This window comes from Poecile atricapillus, chromosome 21 (genome assembly GCF_030490865.1).
Source record: "Poecile atricapillus isolate bPoeAtr1 chromosome 21, bPoeAtr1.hap1, whole genome shotgun sequence".
NCBI lineage: Eukaryota > Metazoa > Chordata > Aves > Passeriformes > Paridae > Poecile > Poecile atricapillus.
In genome coordinates this window covers 3635859-3656765 of record NC_081269.1, presented here as the reverse complement: position 1 = coordinate 3656765, position 20907 = coordinate 3635859, and the positions used below count along the sequence as shown (strand labels likewise).

The window sequence follows — 20907 nt, the reverse complement described above, 5'->3', positions numbered from 1 at the left end:
ACCAACCATTCCTTAAATTTGCCTGAGGGTTTCAGGGATCAGGAGGCTGTTGTATGGCACTGGAACACTGGGATTTCAGAAGACAAGGATTTTTGGAGGTCGGAGTAGGGTTGGGATTTGGATCAACACCTGGGAGACAGAATGAAAAATTGCAATGGTACTCCCATCAGAATAAAACCAGACAAAAGGCCTTTTATCTGTGCACTTTCTTGCTCACAGGCTGCATAACCTGAGCCACAAAATCTGGAGCTTTTCTGAGCCTGGAATGCAGCAGATCCTGGTTATTCCCTGTGTTTTTGCACAGCAACATAAACTGCAGGGGAATAAAGGCCATGCTGAATTAATTGAATTATTTCAGAGATGAGTTTGGTCCACTAATTCCGTATCGACTTTGGGCTTTAAATAGCATTAAGGACCTTTGGTAAAACTCAATTAAAACTCAGAAATGCAGCTGGAACAGGGTAAGGTCACATCTGTGCACGAGGTGGAATAATAGAACCTGTTCCCTTGGTGTGGGTCTGTGTCTTGTGTAATGGGAGCAAAACTGAATCTCTGTTTAATCTGATCATGGCCTGCCCCTCCTGTGAGGAATTAATGAACCCTGAGGAGGTCTCTGTGGTCTGTGTGGCTACAATTGAACTCCTGCTCCCCTGGGAAATGCTGGAGTGTGATGTGAGTGGATGGTTGGAATGGCTGGTGCTGGCGAGGGCAGAGCCTGGAATCTGCAGCAGGAGTTTTCATGGTTTTTATTTTCCAGTTTTCTCCCTGCTGCTCAGTGACTCAAGGAAACTCCTCGTGGAGCCATCATACACCTGGTGCTGTTACAGGTAGTGGTTCCTCTAAACACATTCCAGGGCTCATATTTTTAATCAAATTAAATCAAATTTGGCTTGAAAGGTGCCATGAAGGCTGAGCTTTTTGTGGGATGTTGGAAAGCAGCAGGTAGGAATTGGGATTAAGTGCACGAGCACAAGGAAACCTGGGTTTGGGGCACATCTTGCTACTCAGATTCATGTCAGGTTATATTGACACAACATTTTGTCTTAGTTAAACATCTCCTCTCCCTGTTCAAGCTGTATTTTATGAGAACATCTCATCCTTGGATGTTTAAAGGTTAAATCAGCAGTGGGAATAGAGAAATCTGGCAGTCAGTGTTGTGGCTGCAGTAACTCAGACTCAGTGATCCCAGATCTCTCTGGAGAGCTCCTTGTGTGGATTTCTCAGGCACAGATTCAGTGCCTATGGGTTTGTAACATCCCTTCTCTCCCTGCACCACTCTGCCCTGTGGGAATATCACAGGGAACGTGTCCTCTTTGGGAAATCCTGGTTCCTGTGCTCATTTGGCTTCTCCTGATGCTGCCATTCCACATTTTCCAGGATGTGCCATGGCTCTCCAGGGTGGCTTTGGGCCCTCAGCTCCATTTGCATCCCTGCAGTGGGAATTATTTCAGGAGAGGAGCGTGAAGGGGCACACGCTGTTCCCTTTCCCTCTTGGACCTCTTTGGGACCAGTTGCCTTTTCATTTCTGTTTTATTGGATTGTTCAAAGGCTGCCAGCTGGATATAGGTACGTGGGGGTTTTCTCTGCTGCAGTCTGCAGGGAACAAGCATCACTGTGGAGCCATTTAGCCCTGGCAACTGCTTCCTCTTTTTCCAGATGATTCCAGCAGCTCTTTTTGTGTTTAGCTCATTGTCAAACACTGTCACAAAGACTTGGGGTATTAATCCTGTCATCTGTTGGGAGAGTGGAACTGCCGGGTGGGCTGTGCTGTGACTGAGGAGCTGTAGGGGGAGGTGGGACGGTGTTTTCAGAGTTTGTGCCTTTCCCTGGCATGGCTGATGGAATGGCAGAATTCCCTCCTGTGTCTCCAGCACTCAGCAGAGAGGGGAATGTGCCAGAGCAGCGAGGGTGTGGAGGTTGAGCAGGCAGGAGGTGGAAAGGCACAGCCCTTCCCTGCACAGCTCTGCCATGGGGACCCTGCGCCGTGCTCGGAGCCGTGGGTTCAGCACCTCGGGCTGAGAGCAGAATAAACAAATGGATTTACCCAAACAGCTCCCAAGGTCCTGGCTGCTGAATAGAGCAAGATTCATGGTCCTGCAGGCTGGGCCCATCCCTGGTGGGTAGGATGTGTCTGCCCCAGAGCTGGATGAGGATGCAGGTCCTGCTTGCTCCTGTGGCAGGGCTGGTTCAGCAGCATCTGTGAATCCCCAGGTGCCTCCCTGCAGGCTCAGATCTGCACTCTGCCTCTCTGCCAGCACATTTAGAGAGCTCTTTTCTACCCAGGGCTTGTGCCTGCCCCAAACTGTGACCACAAAACAATCCCTGAGATTGTCCTTTAACTGGGTAAGGAGGGAAAAGCCATTTCCCTCAAACCCACCCCACCCCCTCCAAAACATCTGGATTTTAAAACAACGATTTCACAGCTCTAATTTGGGATCAGCACAGCTGAGGGGCCACAAGGAGTGCCTGCAAATTGGGTGGCAGCAGCTTCTTAAACCAGAGCAGCTGCCAAAGCTTCTTAACATGGAGCTTCTGCAGTGAGGAGAGAGGATCTGCTCCAAACTGCTGACTTGAGGCTCCTGGCTCCCCACCTGGATACTCCAACCAGCACTCCCTGGGCCCTGCAGCTTTTGGATGCCTCTTTCCTGAGCAGCCAGGAATGGGGAGGAATGAGCTGTTGTGCATCTCTGATCCCAACAGCTCGAGTTGATTTTTTTAGAGGGCTCAGACAGGATGGGGAAGGAAGATTGTGTTGCTGGCACAATCCAGATGTGTTTCCAGCCAGACACCGAGCATTAGCAGTGCAGGGAAAAATATGTACTTGGGCTTCCAGTGGGAAACAAGTACAGAAAGATCCTTTCCATTTCTTCCAGCTGGAAAGTGATGCCAGGAGCTGTTTTTTCAGAGAGTCTGGATTTCTGTGGGAGGGGGATTGAGATGCACCTTTGAATGTGTATCAGGAAAATCTATACAGAGAAAATGCAGAGCACAGAAAGTAGGTCTGGCTGCTGGCTGTCACTTCAGTGAAAATCAAGTGTGTTGTGGAAATCTTTGTGTGTCTCTTAAAAAAACAAACAAAACAACAAAAGCAAATACAAGAGCATCTGCTTGTGTATAAATATACCTGTTTTTTTCTGATTTTGTAGTTCCCATTACAGCATATGCCAGTTTTTCTGGCCTGCCAGAAGAGCAGGAACATCTCCAGGAAACACTCAGGTTACAGCACCCAGATAAAAGCTGCCTGTGCCACCTTTATAAAGATAGAGCCAGCTTAGTCTTGCAGAGGGGAAATGCACTGGGGAACTTTTGGTTACCAGACTTCTCTCCCTTCTTTATATGTGTTTTGCCAAATCCTTTGCTGGCTGGAGGGTCACTATTGAGACAGCACCAAAAGCTGAGCAGTGGTTTGTTGAAAACTTCTGCTTGGGCACGGGATAAATAATGTGATTTTTTTTTTTACCAGTGACCACCCTTAGATACCCTCAAGCATTGGTGTGAGCTGGGAGGAAGGGCAGGCACCTCTGGAAGGATGCTGCTGTCCCTGGGAGTGGAACAATGTCCAGTGAGACCCAGCACAGCTGATGGGACTGGGTTTGTTGTTTATTAAATACAGACCTTTGTACAGCAGGAACAGAAAATCCTATTTCTGTACCAATAAAAAACTCTGCTCCCATAGTTGCTGTTATTGGCAAACTCAGTCACTTTGGTGTTTACAGAAAAGTATTTACTGGGAAGGACTGGATGGTGAGAAAGCTTCATCTGCTTTCATTTTGCTCTGGTGGCACACACATTGCTGTGGGATTTTGTATTTCATCCCTGAACCCTTTCCATGACATCCCAGTCCTGCAGCAGGGACAGGCAGTGCCCTCCTGCAGTCAGGTCTGGCTTGGACCCTCCTTTCTGACCAGGGAATCCTCGTTTGGGTTCCCAGTTTCCCCCACCAGGTCACTGGGGTGGTGCAGGGTGTGTTTGGGAGCAGCCAGGCTGGCTGGGTGTGGGGTATGACAGCAGCAGGAACACAGAGCTTGAGAGCTGCAGAGGGATTAAAAGAAGCTTCTCTAATAAATGCAATTACACAAACATACTTGGGCCATGTGTCCTATTTAATTCCTGCCCAAGAAAAGAGGCATTCCTCAGGGCACTGCTTTTGTCTGAGGCAAAGAGATATCCCAGTGCCTCGGGCATCCTCTCTGGATCCACATCCACAGTGGCTTTTCTGTGCCCTGGGTGGCAACTAATATTGGGCTTCAGATTCCTCTGAAGACCAGTTATCCCTCCAGGACCCCGGGAATTCTGTGCCAGGCAGGGATTTTATAGCTGGCAGAGCCCTGGCTGCCATGCAGACCTCGCAGGCAGCTGGCACTGCTGGCTGTGGCTCCCTGCCCAGGTGCCCTGTGGCATTTTTGCCCTCTGAGGTACCTCTGCTCTGTGGAAAGGATCCTTTTGCAATTGGGGATGTTCCCAAGGAAGCTGTCAGGGCTTTGACTGCCTCTCCACGAGGCAGGAGTTGGGCAGGTGCAGGAGGGCACTGATGGAGGGGGACAGCCAAAGGAGGGCAGGGACCCCCAGAGATTGTTTTATGTGATGTGGGGTTGCACTCAACCATATAAATGACCATTGTTAGAGGGCCTGGAGGTAAAACATGAATGTTTCCCTTTTCCCTCAAAACCCTGTCACCCCCCTTTTGAGGGTTTTTGGTCTGAAATCATCAGCTGAGGTCTTAAGAAAACCGCTGAACGTTCCAAGGTTCCTGGTGAGGTGCAAAGTAAAGCAGTAAATGGTCCAGAAAAGCTGCTTTGTGACTTCCCCAGCACCTGCCTCTCGGTGCAGACATTCCCTGAGGTGTCCCACAAGGTAACCTGTGTACAGAACAGCCCAGCTCTTGCTCACAAGCACCAAATGTTTAATTCAGTGTGTGTCTGTCAAAGCACATTAAAAATGCAGGTGGCACTTGGTACCTGTCAGCCAGGCACTGTCACAGGGTGATGGCACCAACGTGGCACACTGGGACCTGCTGGGAAGTGCTGGGAGTGCCTGCAGTGTCCTGCCAGGCTGGCACTGCCCTGATCCCTCCAGAACTGATCCATCCATGGTGATGCTCTGGGGTGCTGAGGAAATGTGGGGCAGAGAGAACGTGCCTGGATTATCTGGGCTGGTTTGGCTGCTGTGTGGTTCTCTTGCCCGTGTTCATCTCTGTCTCCTGCTGGGTTTAGCCCCAGTCCTGGAGATCTCCAGGCCTGGGAATACGAGGCTTGCACGCACCTCAGGGCTGAGGCCTTTTGTGAAATCACGGCGGTGTTTGTGTGCACAGCTCCTGGCACAGACAGATCCTAATCCTCAGCTCTGATCGGTGTCTGGCTGGGCAATTCCCAAGGCAAACTCATGTCCAAGTGCAGTTTGAAAAGAAATTCAAACCAATTTTTGGCAGCCTTCAGGTGAGGCTGAGGAATGGTGTGAAATTCATAAACACCCAAAGGGCGAAAAGAGATTTTGCTGGGACGTGAGAGAGAAAACTCATCCCTCAAGGAGCACGTTGGGCCTGTATGAAAACACTGAAATTCCAGGTGTGTCCTGTGAAAAGGGCAGGTGTTGGAGCTGGAGAACTGTTGCCTCTTTCCTCTCAAGCAGCCAACTAAGCTTTGTTTTCTTGCCTTCCAGTCCTTCCAGGGCAGCCAAGGACGAGCGTACCTCTTCAACTCCGTGTGAGTACCCTGCATGTGTCACTTGGGGCGGATTTAACAAAACCCTCCTGAAAAAGGCAAAATCCCCATAGTTTCCTTCAGAAAACTCTGCCTGGAACTTGGGAGCTTCCTGAAAATAGTGGAGAAAGAGGCAGAAATAGCCCCTGATTCATATTTGAGTCGTGTAGGGCTTTCAGATAAGCAGCAAGGAAAAGGTGATTTTTTTCGTCATCGGGTTGAGAAATCAGAGCTAATGGCTGAGTCATTCTCCTCTCCCAGGATGTAGCTGGACCAAAGAGCCAGAGTTTTGTAAATGTGGAGATAGATGATATCTAAATATGTACTTCATAAAAACTAAGTATGATTTTCCCAGTGACTGGAAATAGTTTTGGGGAGGTCACTGCTGAACTCAGCAGAACTGCTGATTTCAGTTACACTTTTCAATTTTCCATTTGGGAAAGTAAAAGTACTATTTTATCAATTTGAGAATGAAAATCTTTCTCAAATGCCTAATTAGCACAAGTGACTAGAGTGTTATTAATCTCCTGTTCAGAGCTTTCATTGAGTTTTTTAATTGAAAAACCCCATTTTACCTTTTCATTCTGCTCTGGAACTGTGAGAGAGCTTTGTTCGGGCACAGCTGGGAAACTCAGAACCTCCTGCTCATGTTTTCAAACACTGCAATGAAATCATTGTCAGCTTTATTGGAGCATCTTGATGTGGAAAGGCACTAATGGGGAGCATCTGTGCTTTGTCCCAGAGTTAACGTGGGCTGTGGCCCTGCAGAGGAGCGGGTGTTATTAACAGGACTGCACGCCGTGGCAGATATTTACTGTGAAAACTGCAAAACCACGCTGGGCTGGAAATATGTGAGTATTTGTGTCCCTGGCTTTGCCCCTGGGCAGTTTTGCTCCAGTTGAGGGGGTGGAAAGACCATTTTGGGAGCTCAAAATGTAGGTTTTTACCTGTAACCATCTATTTTCCTGCTGTCTTGGGTGTGTTGCATTTGGAGAATCAGCTTTAATGTAGTTTTTTTTTTACTAAGAACTTACACCTGGTTTTGGTGGGTGGACCTCAGTGACATTTAACATAAATGGGGATAGCTTCAATCTTCTTGTTCACATTTTTTTTTCCTATTAGTCTGGTAGATGTTATCAGAATAATAGAATGCTCCATTAATCCTTCCCACTGGAAATGCTGTTGAACATGAATTTATCTGTTTGCTCTTCCTAAATTCAATTACCTTCCAATGAAATCTAATGTTACATCCTAATTTCTGCTTCTGGAGGCCTACACCATTTTGTTCAAATGTTTCCACCAGTGTCTAAGCAAATCTTAGTTTGTATCCATGGCCTCTGGACAGAAGTATTCTTCACTAAGTCAGTTGAAAGGCTATAAAAAGGAAAATATCAAAAATTGATGGGATAGGAATCCATGCAGGAGCTCAGGGATATTGGGGATCCCAGAGGTTTCCTGTGTGTTTCCACAGCTGCAGGCCCGGATCTGTTTAGAGTGGGATTTTCTCATGGGACTCCATTTCCACATTAAATTCACCATAATCCATCCCATTCCCAGTGAGAGAACCACTTCATTTCTAACAAACCTTAATAAATTCCCAAGCCACCTTGGAGAGAGCTGGATTTTACCACCAATGATCCCTAAATCCTGACCCTAGGAGCAGTTGCCATTGGCCTACAGAAATCTGCAGGTTCCGTGCTGCCAATTCCTTTTTCCCAGCATGTACAGAGAGCCAGAAGCAGGATTTAAGGTTCCAGAAGCAGGATTTAAGGTTCCAGAAGCAGGATTTAAGGTTCCAGAAGCAGGATTTAAGATTTTTTCCCTCACAATTTTCCTGAGAGCCAGCAGGAAAACCTGCAGTTGGCTTTTTCTCTTTGGGCAAGGCTCAGACTTGCACCAGCATTCCCAGATCTGATCCATAACATGATTTACATCCAAATACCACCTCGATCTCACCCTTCCTCCTCGTTCCATTTTAGGAACACGCTTTTGAAAGCAGCCAGAAGTATAAAGAAGGCAAATACATCATTGAACTAGCTCACATGATCAAGGATAATGGCTGGGATTGAGTGGGAAGAGCCCAGCCCTAGCAGCGTGTAAGAGAATGCCATCCAACCGAACATTATATCCAAGAGTGAGAGAGTGACTGAACGCTTGGTTCCATGCATTTAGAGGCTCTGCAATCCGGGAGCATCTTCACACCCTTCTCCATCTTTATTGGTGACTGGCCTCTAAATTTCTGTCTCTCTGTCTCTTTGCTTTGTATCTGTTTGTGAGTTGACCCTGGCTGCTTCTCTCTCTGTTCTGGCGTTGGCTCAGAGAATGCACCGAATGCCCGACAGCCATTCCATGTGCCCAGAGCTCGATCCAGCCTGACCTGGGCTCTCCTGGCACCTCCCCAGGTGTGGGAGGAAGACCCCGAGGTCTGGGCAGGAGAAGGTGGGAGAGGGGTGGGGGAGTGGGGGAGCAGGGGAACCATCAGAAGGTGACGCTGTGCTTCTCCTTTCAGTCCTGGTTAAGCAAGGCTTGAAACCATCTCCTTGTCTAAATGGACAGAGAAATATCTACTTGTCTAAATGGATAGAGAAATATCTACTTGTCTAAAAAAGACAGAGGAATATCTCCTTGTCTAAAAGGACAGAAATTACCTCACGGCTGCGTTTTCTCTCGGAGTCCCGAATCCATCGGCGGAGCCTCAGCCCGAGCCGGCTGAGCCCGAGGCAGAACCAGCTCCCCCCACAATCTGTGTTTTGTTTGCTATTTATGAACTCGTTGTTTGAGGGGGCAGGACCTGGAGGCTGGAGAGATTCCCTGCCTCTCCTTTTTCTTGCTGGTTCAGGGTAGAGAGGCCAAACGTCCCAGCAGAGCACGGCCGTGAGGAGCATCCTCATGGCTGGAGAAACCAAATCCAGACTCTTGAGCCCTTCAGAGAGGAGGAGAAAACCACTTGAGGCACAAGGAGGCTGGAGCTGCAGCTTAGAAAACGTGGCAGGGTGAAGAAAGGCACGTGTGAGGCAAGGAGGAGGAAATTCCGTAGAGGAGGATGGGGACAGTGACAGAGGGTACCCCTGGGTTTCCTGGCCTCCCCTGAGCACCCTCGGTGGTGTTGCACCGATCTTTCACAAGTGCAAGTAGGAAAATGCTGTTGCAGGACCTTTTCCTTGCATGCCAAGCTCCACTGGGGGAGCCTGGCACAGAAATGGTGCGAGGAGGGAGCCGAGTTCCTGGCGGTTGTGTTGGATATTTCAAGCCCTGAGAAATCCTCCCCAAATCCTCCCCCCTTTTCCCACTCCCAGAAGCCCACTGCAGGCACGGGGAGAATGGGAAAGAAAAAAAGAAATTAAACATCTTCCCACCAACCCCTGGAGCGATCTATGCCTTGAGGGGTAGATGTGGGTGTCAGAACTGCAAGGGACAAGGAGTCCTTCCCATTTGAATTTTTCTGTGGTGATTCCTGAGCACCTTCCCGAGGTGGATGGTGGGGAAGGGGCGCCGTGTGTGACAGGGGAGCTGTGTTAGGCCAAAATAACAATGGGAAGTTTGCTGTGCAGCATCCAGCCAGTATCTGGTGCATAACCCAGGACTATTGAGCTGAGTTTGTTTTATCTCTCCCTGAGTGAATTTTTATTTTTGTTGGCTGATTTCTTTCAAGTAGGTTAATCCATGGGGGGAAATCTTTCTTAATCCAGAAGGAAATAGTGTTGTGCAGGGGGTGGTGACTCCTTATGAAACAGAAGCTTTGCAGCTGTAATCTGTTGTCACTTGCCCCCACCCCTGAGAGGTTCCAGGGGGCTGTGGAGGAGTCATTTGATGTTAAATTGGCAGGGAATGCGGATAGAGACTCTCCTTAAGGATCAGGGTGGAATTCAGTGTTGGATCCTTGTGCTGAAACCCAAACCTGATGAAGCAAAGGTTGTTTTTTTCTCTCTCAAAGATCTGTTCTCGACAACTTTGGAGAAATGAGGTGGAGTTGGCCGGGCTCCTGCAGGGGATGGAGTTTGTGACCAACCTGTCCAGAGGTGGCTTCTGCCCTCACCCTTCTGCTCTGGCTGTGTAACAATTGCTTCAGCTTTTGTTTTGGATTGTCTTTCCTTCCATCAGCCACATTCCCTCCTGTGACAAATCCCAGAAAAATCAAAAATTCCACAGCACCTGCTGTCTTGTGGACTCTGGCACTGATCTGCTGCCATTTCCCTGTCCTTTCATTGAGGATCCATGGCAATTTATTGAGTTTTGACTAGTGGGAAGTAATTCCTGTTCTTCAAAGAGCTCTTTAGTCTCCACAGAGCCTGTAAAGGAGCTGGGAGAGGTGAGGGATCATCCCAAATCCAATGAGGCTGAGAAGAGCACACAGGGCTCGTGGTTTGATGTTTGTATTTGGAGTGACTGCTGATGAAAAAGAGACCTAAAAGGCAGGGCTGTGCAGAGAACTGCTCTGAGAAATACCAGCTCCAGAGAGCTGCCAGGTGGAAATGTTTTTATCCATTCATTTGGGACAAAAAAAGGGCAATGCCCCATCAGACCTGGCCGGTTTTTGCTGGTCACAGGCTTTTAATGGCAACCAGTCCAAGCTTGAATAGGGTGAGGTGTTAATCTGCTTTTAATTGGTTTGAGAGCCTGGCCTTGAGCCCTGCTGGGAGCCCAAGGTGTGGCTGTCCCCAGCACCCAGAGAATTCCCTGGGGGGGCTGTGATGTCCTGCACAGGTGGATGAGGAGAAATGGGCTTGTGCAGCTCCTGTGTGTGTGCAGGAAACAGGAACAGCTTCAGCTGGCTGCTGATCCCCCGGGAGCTGGGGGCTGGCAGGAATCTGGGATCTGTGCTGCTCTGAATGTGGGATCTGTGCTGGTGGCTCCCAAGCCACAGAGTGACACACTCAGAGATAACCAAAGAACTTCCCTGCTGAGCTGAGCCAGGTGGGGCCTTTTCCCAGGAGAAATGCAGATGTGGCCCATGGAAACTGTTTCCTGAGCACGTGGTGCTGCTTTCTGTGGGCAGCATCCTCGGGAAAACAGGGACAGCAGCGAGTTTTCCTTCTTGTTTTGGTGTCCAGCCTCGTGTCTGGGCAGCTGTGAGCACCCTTGAGTTTACATCCCCCCCCTAAACCCCAAAGCTCAGACTTGAGTAAGTTTTAAATTGTTTTTGCTTTGGTGGATTGTCTGGTGTGAAATCCTGACCCCTGTAAGAAATATTCAGATTATAATATATACAAAGCAGAAAAAATAACCCCCAGACGTTATCTTGTGAAATATACTTTTGTAAATAATATTTAATTTTTTTTAAATAAATAATATATTTGGTGCTGTTTTCTCAGAGCCCCTCCCTGAGAGCACTTTTTTTTTGTTGTTTTTGTTTATGATGATACTGTTTCCTTCTGTATTTGTTGGAAAATATGTTTAAAGGGAAACAAAAATCATAATTTACGTTGTCCTCTGCAGTGGATCCGTGTTTCCTGTGGATGTGGCAGGAGAGGGGACTCCCAGCTGGCAGATTTGGTGGCTGGGTTGGGGACAGCAGCTCCCAGGGGGATGTTTGGGCTCAGAGGGGCTGCAGGCACTTGGGAGGGCTCCAGTTCCCCTCTGGCTTTCCCTGGGGTTGGAGTCCCCTGGTGCTCCCACCAGGAATCCCCTGGAGCCTGGTGGGGCTCCCACTTTCCCTGGTTTGTAGAATCCAGGCCTGGAATTTTCTCTTGCACCAGAATTGGCTGGAGTGAAGTAGATCTGGAGCTGTAGGAGTTGGGATTGGACAGGAGCTGCAGCCTCGGATTCGCTGTTGCTGGGGCAGCAGGGATGGAGGATGGAGCTTTTAACTCACCTAAACCATAAATCTTTGGATCCTGGTTTTATTTTTGAGGGGAGGTTTTTTTGTTGTTGTTGTTTTGTTTATATATATTTTTTTTAAACCAGGCTGCTACATAACAAATTAGAGTAAAAGTTTACCTCTCTTGGCAAGAAAGTTCATTTATTTTGTTCTCCTTTCTGTCTTTAATCTCCCCCCTTCTCGCCCTTCTTTGTTTTTCTCTCATTTGGTCTCTTGTTTATCCCAAAGTGGACCAACAGCACAAACCACTGGATGTGTTTTGCTGAGCAAGGAGCTGGTCAAGAACTCTTGCAGGCTTTTTAATTCTCTGCACACGGCTTCAAACCACACAGGAACAGATCAAACCCTGCGAAATAAAACCTGTTGTTCTCGTGATGATCAAGTGAGAATTTTCTCTGTATGCATTTTTCTAACTGCTCTGTGAGAGTGTGTGAATCATGCATTTCACTGCACTTCCCTGCCTCGGGAGGAGCTTCCAGGTGAAGCAGTTTTGGGATGAAGAGGGGATGCCAAACACCAAGCTCAGCTCAGTGGGAAGGAGCTCTTCCCACCACGGGAGAGGCCTCAGTGCTCAGAAACAATCAGGTTAGACAGAGATTTTCTGCAGAAATCCTGGTGAAAAAGAACAAGCAGAAGAGGGGAAACAAAATCATCTTGAATTCAGAAAAAAAAAAAATAATAAAAATCAACATATTTAAATGCAAGCAGAATGGCATTGTGTAAGGTACAACCACAAATAAGCTGTTCTCATCGTTACAACTGTGTGTATCCTTTGTTTTGTTCTTCCTAAGGAAATGGGAATGCTTTCCCCACTGACAAAACTAAGGACAATATTTCCAATACCAGCCTGTCTATGGATGCTCTTGTGTTTACAAATTGTGTATACTTTTATTTCTTTGATCTTATTTTAATTTTAATTTTTTTTTGCATATTCTTTCAGGTCATTTGCTTCAGTCATAAATGCAATTGTTTGTTTTTCAAATAATTGGTTTTCACGTTTCATGTATTTGTACATTGTATATAGTTCTTCAGTATTAGAGGGAGGCGTATTGTTTGTCATATTTACAATATGTGTTGGTGCTCATTTGAGAAAATAAAATTTTCAAGTACTAAAGCTGCTGGTCCTGTACTCTGTGCAAATCCCCAAAACCCAGAGCTGCTCCCAGGGGATGGGACACAGCAATTCCTGCTGCCTCCACCTCAAAGAGCAGCAAGGCAGGTGGGAGGCAGTGCTTTAGTTGAGGTTTTTGGGATGGGTCGATCCCTGTTCATGGCTCTGCTGGAGGTGGCAGGGACCTGTCCCCGTGCCCTGGCTCTGAGCACCCTTAATTCCCCACGGGGCCCAAGGGGAATTAACCAATTAACCCTCTCTGGAGGGCACGGGGCCAGAGCAGAGCCCTGAGCTGGGAATGAGCTCAGGCCAGGCCAGGAGAGCTGAAGCTGAGAGCAGCTGGGGCCGAGGAGGAGCCGCAGATTCCGGGAGCTGGGAAAGGACCGAGGAGGATGAGCTGGGAACCCTCGTGCCATGGCCAGCGGGACAGTCCATGCACTGGGGTCAGGGAAATCATAGATCACATTTGGTTTCACCAAAACCTTCACTTGCTCCTCTTGGCCCCACAGCAGCCGGGGACACTCTGGGTGTGTCCCCAAGAGTGAGGCACTGCCCCTGCTCTGGGGACAAGGACACGGCCAAGGATCGACCTTCGGGCCCCTGTGCAGGGTCTGTGTGGGGCAGCTCCTGGCACTTGTTCCTACAACCCCCGGAGCTGCTGCGGACCATTGCAAAATCCCAAAGGCTTTAACCCTGTGTGGTGTGGGCAGTGGGAATCCCTTGGGATGGGGAGGGGACCGGCAGATGTGGGAACATTTCTTGTTCACCATCACAGCTCTGCCGTGGCTCCTCTCCATCCCGGCTGCGAGTCCTGCAGGGAAAATCCCCCAGGAAAAAGCGTCGTGCTCAGCATTTCCCACCCCGAGCATCCAGGTGACAACCAGAGGGACAACTCAAGGCTGTCCCCGCCGGGACCGCGACAGCTCGGGCGTGGAACGAGCCCGGGGCCGGGGGGACACCGGGACCCGGCGGCTCCCGCATCCCGGGGCTGCTGCCAGGCGGGCGGGGCAGGGATGCGGGACAGCCTCTCCCGGGTGTTCATTAACCTGCAATTAGAGCAGGGCCGAGCCGAGCCACGGCTATTAATAACCCGGCAGATAAAGCTGAGTCAGGCGGCAGCAGCCCCGGGCTCTGCAAGGGGATGGGATGGGATCCATGGGATGGGATCCATGGGATGGGATGGGATCCATGGGATGGGATGGGATGGGATGGGATGGGATGGGATGGGATGGGATGGGATGGGATGGGATGGGATGGGATGGGATCCATGGGATAAAGAGCGGCAGGGCCGAGCTTGGGGCAGCTCCCGACTCCTCTCCCACCCCAGCAGCCACAATGAGGGATTTTTTTTTCAAAGGATGATCACGAAGCTAAAAATACAGCAGCGCCAGTGGCTTTTAATCCCGGTTCAAGAGCAATCTGACGCTCCTGCTCTGCTTCCCAGCCGGATTTTTGGGACGCAGGGATGCTGCCAGCTGCTGCCCCATAGGTTCCCTCGATCCCTTTCCTCCTCCGCTCGGGGTCCAACCCCACGGATGCCCCTGGGCTTCCCCCAGCACCTCCTTTCCCAGCGGGACCCCGGCTCCGACCCCAGCGGGATTTTCTCGCTGACAGGGAGGATTTACAGCAGCGCCTTCAGGCTGCCAAACACGCCGGGGTTATTTTTACCCGGCTCCAGGGTGGGGTATAAATAGATCCGAGGCCGTTCTCTGTTGCTGACCGAGAAATGTCCCACAGAAGCGGGCCAGGCATGAAGGAAATGTCACCTGGAACGAGAGCACCCCTGGGGGAGCCTGCCCTGTGTGCACAGAGGGGAAATCACAGAGCCCTGCTGCCACCCCTCCCCGTGTGGCCCCCAAAAACCACAGCTCTGCTCTGTTTTGGGGAATCTCGGGGTGTTGTGAGCACAAACTTTATCCAGGGATGGGCACCTTTAACTAAATCCCTCCAGGGTTAAATCCCCCCATCTGTCAGGGCACCCCAAGTCTGTAAAGGGACTCAGGGAAAGGCTGCTGGAAGGACAGAGGGACAGGGGGTGACAGACATCACCAGCTCGACTTCTGTGAGAAAAAAACCAAACCCATGGAGATTTTCCAGCCTGGGCTGTTATTTATGGCTCGGGATCAAGCAGCTGCTCCCGGCGGGGGCTGCCCCGCTCTGCTCCAGGGGAAAGGCTCCTGCAGACGGTTTGTTCCCAATGTATGGAAACTTCTGATGAGGTGAAGTGAAATGCTGGGGGAAAAAATCATAAAAATGCTTTAGCAGGGGGCCGCCCTCGCCTGTGGAGCCGTGCCCCTGGGTGAAGGGCTGCGAGCGAGGCTTTGGACCCCTGACAGAAACAGCTACAGGAGCGCTTTTATAGAGCTCTGCTTCCTCGTGAAAGCCAGGCTGGTGTTTTCTTTTCCACTTGGACAAGGATTTTCCCATAATTGTGCTATTTTTATGGAGGTTTCAGACAGAAACAGAGGGCCTCTCCCAGCCAAGCCCTGGTGCTGGAGGAGCTGGAGCACTGGAGGGTTCAGCCTCTGACGCAGGTTCCCCATCTCTGCCAAGTCCCTTTGCTGGCAGATGTCTCACCCTGTGGAAATGAGGGATTTGCTCCATCTCTGCCTCACAGGGATTTTTCTTTTTTGGAGTTTCCTGCCTGGAGATGAGCTGTGGTGCAGATGCTGCCTGAACCAGGGGGAAGCAGCAGAGCCTTCGTGGCACAAAACGGAGCCTCGGCCAAAACTGCGGCTCTGAGGACACAGAAATGAACACCTCAGCAGTCAATATCAATCTCTCCCAGACACGGGGCCCTCACCTCCCCCAGGGCAGCTCATCAACACCCCAATCACTGCTGATGAGGCAAAGGGAAGGGAAACACCAGGAGCGATGGCTCAGAGGCCACTGAGGCTGTGCCCATCACCGGTGCCTCCCCAGTCCCCAGGATTTTTGCTTCTTTCTGGGCATATTTTTGCTGGGAGGAAGCTTTTTTTGGAGTGGTGTTGCTGCTGGAACCTCAGCTGGGTTTTGCTGCTCAGTCTTGCCGGGTTTTGTGGCAGGTCAGTGGGAAGGAGCCAGGTGGGAGCAGGTTTTAGGAGGAAATGGAGGCTTGGGGCTGTGTTGTGTTTAATCTGAGCTGGGATTTCTGTCTGACTGCGGGATTTGAGCCGGTGTTGAGCTGCTGTGGCTCCGTGTGCCCGGTTATGGGGGCAGCAGGAGGAGGCTGTGATGGGGGGACTGTCGATGCAAATGCTTTTGCAGCCTTGTGGAGGTGAATTGAATCTTTAGAAGCCTGGTGGGAATGAGCTGTGCCGGGCTGGGAGCTGCCAGCAGCCGGCCAGCTCCGCTGCCGGCGCCTGGAGCCATTAGCAGGGCACTAATAATGTCCTTTATTAAATCATAGCCACGTCATCAGCTGCACTCGGGGATGTGACTGCTTGCACGTCCCTTCCCAAGCTGCCTGCTCCTCTGGGTGCTGTGGGAGTTCATTTTTTAGCCTGGCTTTTCAGCAGTTCTTTGCTCTGGGGATCCATCCTACAGAAGGGTTTTTTACCCAATTCATGCCCAGGTCCTGGTGGCCTCAGACACACAGGGAGTTTTCTTGGCTCTACTTGCTGTCAGCAGGAAAGGGTCTGTGAGCTCCCGAGTGAAATCCCTTTTGCCAAACCTGAATTTCCCCCAAAATACAAATAATTCAGCCCAAACTGGGCTCTTGTGCTCTTTGTAGCTGCCTTGGACCAGGCCAGGCTTTGCTTGGGTTTACAGGAGCTGCTTCTACGAATCCTCACCACAACCCAGCTCTGAACACGTGTGTTTCATGTCCTAGGTTCTCAACCCAAAACTTTCAAGGCTCAAGCCTTAGGAAAAGCCCATCCTTGCTGGAGGTGCTGGCTAACAGGGACAGGACTCCTCTTGGATTAGTTGCCCACAAGCAGGAAAAGCTATTTTGAAGCAGAGGCTGGGAATGTTTGAGCTAATCCCAGGTGGAAGCTGATTAAGGGCTCGTGGGGGAAGATTTGGAGCAGATCCTGGTGGCACAGGGATCCCAGCCACGTCCCCCAGCTCTGCCCAGCCAAACCACCCCAATGTCCAGTGAGTGAGAGGAGGTGAAGCTCAGCCCAGCCTTTCCCAAGGTGTTGGAGGGGATTTTGTTGCACAAACCCTTGTCAAGGTCTGTGGAGCTTAATCCTGACCTTTGGCAGCTGTTGGGTGCTGGGAAGGGGAGAGCTCTGTGCTCCTTTCCAGGCTGGTGAGCAAAGGGATCACGGGGGCACCTTCCTGAGCCCTTCAGCTCCACACTCCCCACACCAGGGAGCTGGCAGTGTCTTCATCCTGTCACATCCCAGGGAAATATTTCAATTTTGGCCACCATTTTCAGGGGCCTTGTAAGTTTTATTGTGGGAGATTCCCACCCTGGGGCTGGGTGAGCTCTGCTCCTTGCTCCGAGTGGGCAGTGGCTGTGTCAGGGACAGAAATGTGCAGGATTTGGGTGGGATCTTGGGGATGCACAGCATTAAACTGCACAGACACAGCTGTCCCCAGGGAGGTGCTGCAGGGCTCATTCCCGTTCCCATGGCTCTCTCCATTCCACGGGGATGTCACATGTGACACTCAGCATCGCTGCATCTGCAAATTTTGGGTCAGGTGCCTTCAAGCACTTGGAGGAGGAAATCTTAAAGGCAGCAATGGAGGATCTTCCCAACAAGCAGAGCAAAGCAACCACGTGGGAAGAGTCCTGCAGCCCAGAGCTGCAGCTTGGGCCCTCCTGAATTAAATCTTTGGGTTTTATCCATCTTGTCCAGCCCAACAGCAGCCCCTTGTTTGAGACTCACAGAAATGTGACCCAGTAAAGAGATTCCTTGCAGCTCCTGAAACCACAGAGTTTCCTCCACACAAGCCCTGGATTCTTCCCCACGTCCTGCCCTGGGCAAACACTGAGCAGGGCTGAGAGCAGCGCTCAGCAAACAGCACCAGGTGTAAACACAGCAGCGTTTCCTCTCCAGGAAAATATTGACTTGCCTCTCATCACTCCTGGGCTGAAAGCACATTTGGAGCAGCTTTTAAGGAATTGCTTACATTTAGTTTTCCTTATTTTTTTTTTTCCGCATGGAGCCCCACAGCAGCAGCATTGTGGCGAAGTCTGAGGTGTTTTTAAAGACCCTGTTTCAGGTGTTTATGTGCTGCTGCACATAAATCACACCTCAAACTATGAGCCCTTGTCTGCTCACAGGCCCTCAGTGCTCAAAATATTCCTGAAGCTGAGCCCTTCCTGCCCAAAGACCCCCAAAATGTGTTCCTGCCTCTTTCCTCTGAGCCTGACCATCCCCAACCCCCCCAAATTTAGCTGCTGCATGGGGGAGCCCCAAACCCTGGGCTTGTCCTGGGAATTAAGGGATTTTTCCTCCCAGCACCGAAGGAAATACTGAAAAATAAAAATTTTTCATGCATATATTTGCATCTATTTGATCAGTGGGGAAGCTGGGAGCAAAGTTTCTGTTCAAGGATGCTCAGCTTGCCCCCGCTGCGGGGATCTGGGAGAGGGGAACTGCGGGGAGAGCCCAGAGTGTGCCCCTCATGTTATCCGTGTTTCACTGCTGGGATAAAGCTAGGGAAGTGTTTTCCAAGGATTTGGAGGCCCTGGGCAGTGTGGGGGCAGGTGGTCACTGCTCACAGAGGTTTGTGGGTGCATAACATCCTCTGCTCCTTTAGATGAGCAATCCCTTCCAGGAATTTTGTTGTCTCTTTGGAAGATCACGAATTAACTTGCTCTGATTTTCCTTCCAGTAAAAGTGGAGAGTACTGGTAAATCTTACTTTTCAGAAGTCCAGGCTGTAATCTGGGACCTCTGGTCCCTTTTTCTGCTCCTTCTCACAGTGGGGTAGAGGATCAGAGCACCCCAAAAGTGGCTGTAGGCAGGCACAAAGCTTGGATCCGAGTATGGAGCTGGGGAAGGACACACTGGGAGCTGCAGCCACGGGATTTAGGACACATTTCTGGCACCCTGCACTGAACCCTGTGGCCTCCTGCTTGTTGTGTGTCCATTTTCCTTTGGAATATGCCCAAAAGTTGGGGAAGCAGAACTCCAGCTTCTGTCCATGGAGCTGAGCCGTGGCCGCCAGCAGTGACGTCACAAATTGTGTCCAGATTAAAGGGAAATGAAAATTAATCCTCAGAGTCCAAGGAGATCTCTGGGGTTTAGCATTTTTTTTCCCCTGATCATTCAGTATTTTTAGCAGATGCTTTTTTATTTTTAGTTCCTTGCAGAGGCAGCAGGTACTGGAAATCCCAGCCCTGTCCCAGCAGCCTCATCATCTGTGCCAGCAGTGATGGGAGGAAGGAGGGTACCAGGGAAAATAAAACTGGCTGGGGTTGGCCCTGCCACCCAGAGCTCCTCAGGAGGGTGGGAATTAATCAAGTGTAAAGAATCTGAGCCATGCTGAGCTGTGAAACTCTGCTGGGAATGTGCTGGTGGCTGGGGTGAGACCCCCAGACCCCGGAGATCCTGTGGGATCCTGGCACTGCTGGGCTGGGGTGAATCCCAACAAAACCAGGGAAAGAGGAAATGGATCAGAGTTTGGATCAGGCACAACCATCAATCCTCCCCAATGAGCAGGAGGGTCAGATAAACCCAGCCACACATTGTCCTGAGAAGTGGAACAGAAAAGTGAGGTTAATGTTTAATTAACTTCTCTCCTTCGGATCACAGCAGCCAGGCACGGTGGCACAGCGGAGCAGATCCCAGCACCCCCAGGATTTATATTTCACTCCAGAGGGTTTGCAGAGGCAGGAGGTGCAGCAGGGGCTGTGTTGGTCTTGGTGGGAGCGGGTTTTGCAGCAAATACAAATCCTTTCCCACCGTGGCCAGCCGGGCACACGGGCGCTAAGCCGGCACACGAGGGCCCGCCGTGCCTGGCATCTGTGTCAGGTGGCTGAAAAACCCAGGAAAAACTGAGCTGAGGGACACAGGCACGGGGCAATGCAGGGATCTTAATTAAATCACTCAGAGCTGGGTTTGGTAACGAGCCCTGGCACTCACGGCTCCCAAATTCCAGTGGTAATTCCACTCTGTGCAGGGCCAGGGACACTCCGGGCACCCGCGGCTTTGGGGTGCCGTGAAAAATTGATTTCTTGATTAAAGTCTAATGCGTGGTGTAATTAAGGAAATCCTCCCAGTTCAGAAAGTCATTAGGAGATGATTAATTGGCATGAGGCTGGGAGCTGCCTCCTGCCGAGGAGCGGGCGTGTGGCTGCTGCACCCCCAGGACCCCAGGGCAGTTCCATCATCACCCAGGGATGGAACCTTCCCTGGCAAACCCATGCCAGGAATCTCTGCAAAGCCAACCTGCTGAGCTGGGTTTGAGACCCTCTGAGGCACTGCCCACGCTCTTTCCAGCAAGGTCTTTCACTTCAAAGCATGAAGTGGTCACAGTTCAGCTGCAGAGCCCAGGAGGCTCTCCCAGAGCTGATCCCCCTCCATGCCCATCCCACACCTCCAGACACCCCTAACACAGCCCTGAGCAGGACATGCTGCTTTTTCCCTGATTAGCTCTCCAGTTCTTGCATTTGTTTTATTTATGATAAAGCCAGCAGAGGCAGCAGCTGCTCCAAGGGGTTTTTTGCTGCCTTCCAGAGACCTGGGGTTTGATGCAGACACCGGGAGTTCATGCTGGGGGCTGCTGTCTGCATCACAAACCGGTTTTATTCTTGAAATAGTAATTGAATACTAAATGGTAGATCTGGCAAATAGATTGGGTGAAAAGATCAATTTGCTTTAGATAGGGGAGATGATATTTCATGGCACAAAAAAGGAATTATGGAGAATCAGTAACTCAGCCTGTCAGTGTGCACCGGTGGGAGTTATTATACGTGTCTCAGACATGTCTGATGAGTCTGAGGGTGAAAATTATTTTACTTGAAGGAAATTTTGGTCACGCAGCTGCTTTAGTGCTTTGTTTGTAAACATTTCTGCTATTCTTGACACGTAGATGGAAGTTAGTTCAGGCCCAATGGATGAGTATTGAATGAGGGGGGAAATGTTTTGCAGTTCAGTAGTTAGAGTTTTCTAATTTTTTTCCATTTCCCTCCCTTTCATTTTTTTGAGAGGGGAAGCAAAGTCTGGAGAACTGGAGAAGTGTCCAACACTGTCCAACAGGACAGGGGTAGTGAGGCAGTTTTTTGATGTCCACACTGAAATTATGTTCTGAATGTTTTAAGATTTTGTGCACCCCAAAATCGCCCCAGTCATGCCCTGCAGGGATGTTTTCTCTGTGTAAGTTCAGAAAAAAATGAAGTAC

General features: G+C 50.2%; 1 protein-coding gene across 7 annotated transcripts in view; it reads left to right on the top strand.

Moving 5' to 3' along the window:
- Positions 1–12631, top strand: part of YPEL2 (yippee like 2) — a 33220-nt gene extending 20589 nt beyond the window's left edge. For 4 of the 7 annotated variants that reach the window (XM_058854225.1, XM_058854222.1, XM_058854224.1 and 1 more), the window contains 3 exons: positions 5659–5702; positions 6442–6550; positions 7679–12631. In XM_058854225.1, the coding sequence (XP_058710208.1) occupies positions 5659–5702; positions 6442–6550; positions 7679–7768 (243 nt within the window). In that variant the 3' untranslated portion in view covers positions 7769–12631. The remainder of the gene's footprint in view (positions 1–5658; positions 5703–6441; positions 6551–7678) is intronic. The other 3 variants (XR_009279262.1, XM_058854220.1, XM_058854221.1) reach the window with 3 other exon arrangements.
- The last annotated feature ends 8276 nt before the right edge of the window (positions 12632–20907 follow it).